The sequence below is a fragment of the Kryptolebias marmoratus genome, linkage group LG15 (assembly GCF_001649575.2).
Source record: "Kryptolebias marmoratus isolate JLee-2015 linkage group LG15, ASM164957v2, whole genome shotgun sequence".
In the NCBI taxonomy this organism is placed as follows: domain Eukaryota; kingdom Metazoa; phylum Chordata; class Actinopteri; order Cyprinodontiformes; family Rivulidae; genus Kryptolebias; species Kryptolebias marmoratus.
In genome coordinates this window covers 22,174,389-22,178,227 of record NC_051444.1, presented here as the reverse complement: position 1 = coordinate 22,178,227, position 3,839 = coordinate 22,174,389, and the positions used below count along the sequence as shown (strand labels likewise).

The 3,839-nt window shown below is 44.8% G+C and overlaps 1 protein-coding gene across 1 annotated transcript in view; it reads right to left on the bottom strand.

Annotated features, from left to right (window-relative positions):
• Window positions 1–3,001, bottom strand: part of fgf4 (fibroblast growth factor 4) — a 14,009-nt gene extending 11,008 nt beyond the window's left edge. The window contains exons 1-2 of the mRNA XM_017419605.3: window positions 2,592–3,001; window positions 860–963 (exon numbers count right to left, since the gene is read on the bottom strand). Of these exons, the coding sequence (XP_017275094.3) occupies window positions 860–963; window positions 2,592–2,976 (489 nt within the window). The 5' untranslated portion in view covers window positions 2,977–3,001. The remainder of the gene's footprint in view (window positions 1–859; window positions 964–2,591) is intronic.
• Window positions 3,002–3,839: the final 838 nt, after the last annotated feature.

Here is a 3,839-nt window from a genome sequence, read left to right as displayed (position 1 = left end):
ACACACGCACAAATATTTTTACACACACACAAATATTTTTACACACGCACAAATCCTTTTACACACGCACAAATCCTTTTACACACGCACAAATATTTTTACACACGGACAAATCCTTTTACACACGCACAAATATTTTTACACACGCACAGGTAATTTGGAACCATTTTCTCTCCATACGGATCTGACGTACATTTATATCGTTATTAATTCAAACTCTGAGGATTCTTTCTTTGGGACAGGGGCACTTAGCGGTTCTGAACCAATATTTGTCGAGTCGGACAGCAGCAGTCAGCGGTCCGAAACCCGACTGGTAGCGGGTTGGGGCACCGGCAGTACATGTTTTATATTGCATGAGACAACAAAACATTTTCCTTTTCCAGCAGACATTGTTCAGCAGTAAAACCAGCAGAACTAACGCGATGGTCTTTAATGAAGTGGGTGGAGCTCCACTTGGGTTGCTAGGTGAGGAGCTGGGCTCGGCTTGGGGTTGCTAACGGGGATTATGACGCAACAATCCCGAGCTTTTTGAAACAGGTCGTTTTGCAGACACCAGAAAGCATTTACTTATTGCATAAAAATGGCTGGCTGTTTTTTTTTTTTTTTTTTATTTATGCTTGGACTGTTTTGAGAAGCAGTTGATACCCAAATGGAAGCACAAAAATATGCAAAAAGTGAATTTTGCATAATAAGTCCCCTTTTAAGCCTGAGAAGCACCTGTGGGTTCTGCCTTTCAGTGATTGGCCACTCGAAAGCTGTTATTTGCTGAACAACTCTTTTTGCAGTTCTACACTCCAGACTCCAACCTATTACTTTGAGTGTTCGAGCTGGGCTTTTGGTGTGTTTTGTGTGAACTCACAGATCCATACAGCTTTCCTCGCCGGTTCATGGCCACAAAGAGCCCACTGCGAACGCCCAGCAGGGTCACCACCCCTCTTTCCACCGGGGAGATCTGCAGGAGACCTTCGAGGGGGACAACAAACAGCGCACTCTGAAATATAATGAGGTGACGAGAAGATGCACACTGGATGCTAATGAAAACATTCATTCATTTCTGGGGCTTTGGATTTAACTGGTCATGTGTTTCATTATAGGGAGGTTCAAAAATCAGGAAATACCTACATAATTGCTTGGTTATAAATGTAACAGAGGAGCTGAAGAAACAAACAATTCAAGGCCCTATGTACCTTGAGAGAATGTATATCACCCACCACATTTCATGCCAGTTTTAAATTAAGGTCATCTTATGTTGAGAAATGATGGAATTATAGTAATTTTTGTCAAACCTTTACCATACATAATTTATTAGTGCTCAGAGTGTATGTTGTGAATGACTCTCAACTACTACCACACCAAGTTTTATTTGAATATCTGTAAAATTAGCTAAATCATAACAATTTTGTGTCTTTTCTAGGTCAATTGGCTGTGGTGGCAGTCTTGAATTACATGGACTCCAAGAATTAATCACTTGTAGATGGACATCCGATGATTGCTTTCCTAGATTTTCCATAAAATCTGTCTAGTGGTTCCCGAGATATTTTGCTAACAGACATAGCTCACTCCATGAGTTAATGGCAAAGTCTTAAACACAGCTCTCACATGATCAGGGTATGTGGTGGGGATTATTTTCAGTTACTGCTACGTGAAACCTTTGCTCAAAATTAGTGAAACTGACTGAACTTGAGATCATTTTGTGTTGGCGATGTCTGATTGGCTGTGGCGGCCATTTTGATTTGGGTTGACTCCAAAAGTTAACCAGTTGCGTAAGTACGTCCAATGATTGCTTTTTGCAAGTTTCATTAAAATCTGCCCAGTGGTTTATTTGATATCTTGCTGACAAACAGACATGGGGCCAACACCTTATCGCCCGCCCTTCGCTTTTCAGCGGTGGGTGATAAAAACACCATTCTTGCTAAACTGTTGGGATAAATGTCTGTGAAGATTACCGAATTACCCAGCTGATGCAGGTTTTACTTTTCTTTTCATTTTCCACTACCAAAAAAAAAAAAAAAACAGAAAATGCGCATGAAAAAGAAAAAAATCAAAAATAAATAAATAAATAAGCTTGAAGTTCCTCAGGACGACCTGTCAGTTCCACCATAGTGATTTTTTTTTTTTTTTTTTTTGTCTCTTTAGAGCCAGAAGGCACCGCGGGGTTCTTGCCTTCTGGCTCGGGGCTCCGGGGTCAACCCTGCCCTTCGCAGACGGGGCCCTTTGCTCCGTGTCCTAACTTTAGGCTGCTGGCCCCGGATCACAGCCAGCTCTGATTTCACATCAGGCGCACACACAGAAAAAAAAACGCGCAGATTTCTGCCTTGCGGAGCCCAGACAGGAGCGCTGCTGTGGACCCCCGAGATCCGGATCAGAATGTGCAGAACTGTGGGAGCGGCTGCATCACTTTTAATGGAAGCTGGAGCAAACACAGGTGTGAGCAGGCGTTCCTTAGGAATTAAATTCAGTTTTTTTTCTAATAGGTATTAAAATACCCTATATTCGATTTGTTATTTTAAACTCCTGATGCATGTCTTCAGTTCAGAGGGGACTTTCAGGGGTGATGGGACCTGTACCTGTTAAGAAATGAGAGCACTTACTGTAACGGTTCTCGCTGTGGACCCCAGTTATTCTGCCGTCCGGGAGCACTTGGATGTGAAAGCCGATCCCCACGTTGCAGTAGAGGCGCCGGAGCCTTTTAATGCCCAGGAGGTAGTCTCCGTCCCGGCTCACCTCGTCGCGCTTCTCCCCCGGGAGCCGCGCCAGGGAGCGGGAGTACAGGGCCTCCCAGCGGTCCGCCGTGCCGTTCAGGCCGGGCACGCACCCGGCCAGGCCCGTCACCAGGCCCAGCACCAGCACGGTCCTCAGGGCCGACAGGAAGCCCATGCCGGCTCCGGCTCTGAGAGCGGCCTCCCGGCGCTTGGCCCTCCGGGGGGCGCGGAGGAAGAAGCAGATGAGGCGGCGGGGGGACAGAGTCGCGCTCATTCCCAGACCGACAGGCGCACTCTGGCTGCAGCGCCGGAGCGACACTGATCTGCGCGGACGCGGAGCAGCCATGCCTCTATATTTATACCTACAGACACATTACATCACAGCTGACACTTGGGAGAAATCTGCGAACTGCACGTTCGCGGCTTTTATTGTAGCTAAATAATAGCGGACTTATCGCAGAGAAAAAGTTTTTTTTTTTTTAGAAAATAAACTAATAAAGACTTTATTATAATAGGAGGCGGAGGAGGGAGGGAACCGTCTTTGTGTAAAGGCTTTCATTATCAGCAGCAGAATATCATAATTTATGTATGGGAGGATGTAAAATCGGAAACAGCCAAGTTAACAGTCCGTGTTGTGCAGACAGGAGACAGATCTATAAATGAACAATAACAGGAAAAAACACAGGTCCAATTCAACCAAATGAAAAAAAGGGGCCCTCACTTAAGACTGGTGGTCGGGAAATCATGTCCCTGGCCCTGACACAAAACAATGGTAAGACTAAATAGTCTGCAGCATGTTAAGTGATGGTCGCTGAGCCCACCCTCAGTCTCTAGACCTTAATCTGGAAAACTGTGACGTGAGTTCAGCAGTTCGAAACTTACGCCACCTTTCAAGTTTTAAACCAAGATCACGGTGAAGTTGTAGCAAATTATCGCTCAAACTAAATGCTGGGGATGACTCTCAGCTACCACAACACCAAATTTGAGCTCAATATCTGTAAAACTTTGGGACTTATAGCCATTTTTGTGTTTGCTGATTTTACTAAATTGTGGTGACCATCTCAAATTGGGTTTACTCCAAAAGTTTATCAGTTGTAGGTGCACATGCAGTGATTACTTTCTGAAAGTTTTGTTAAA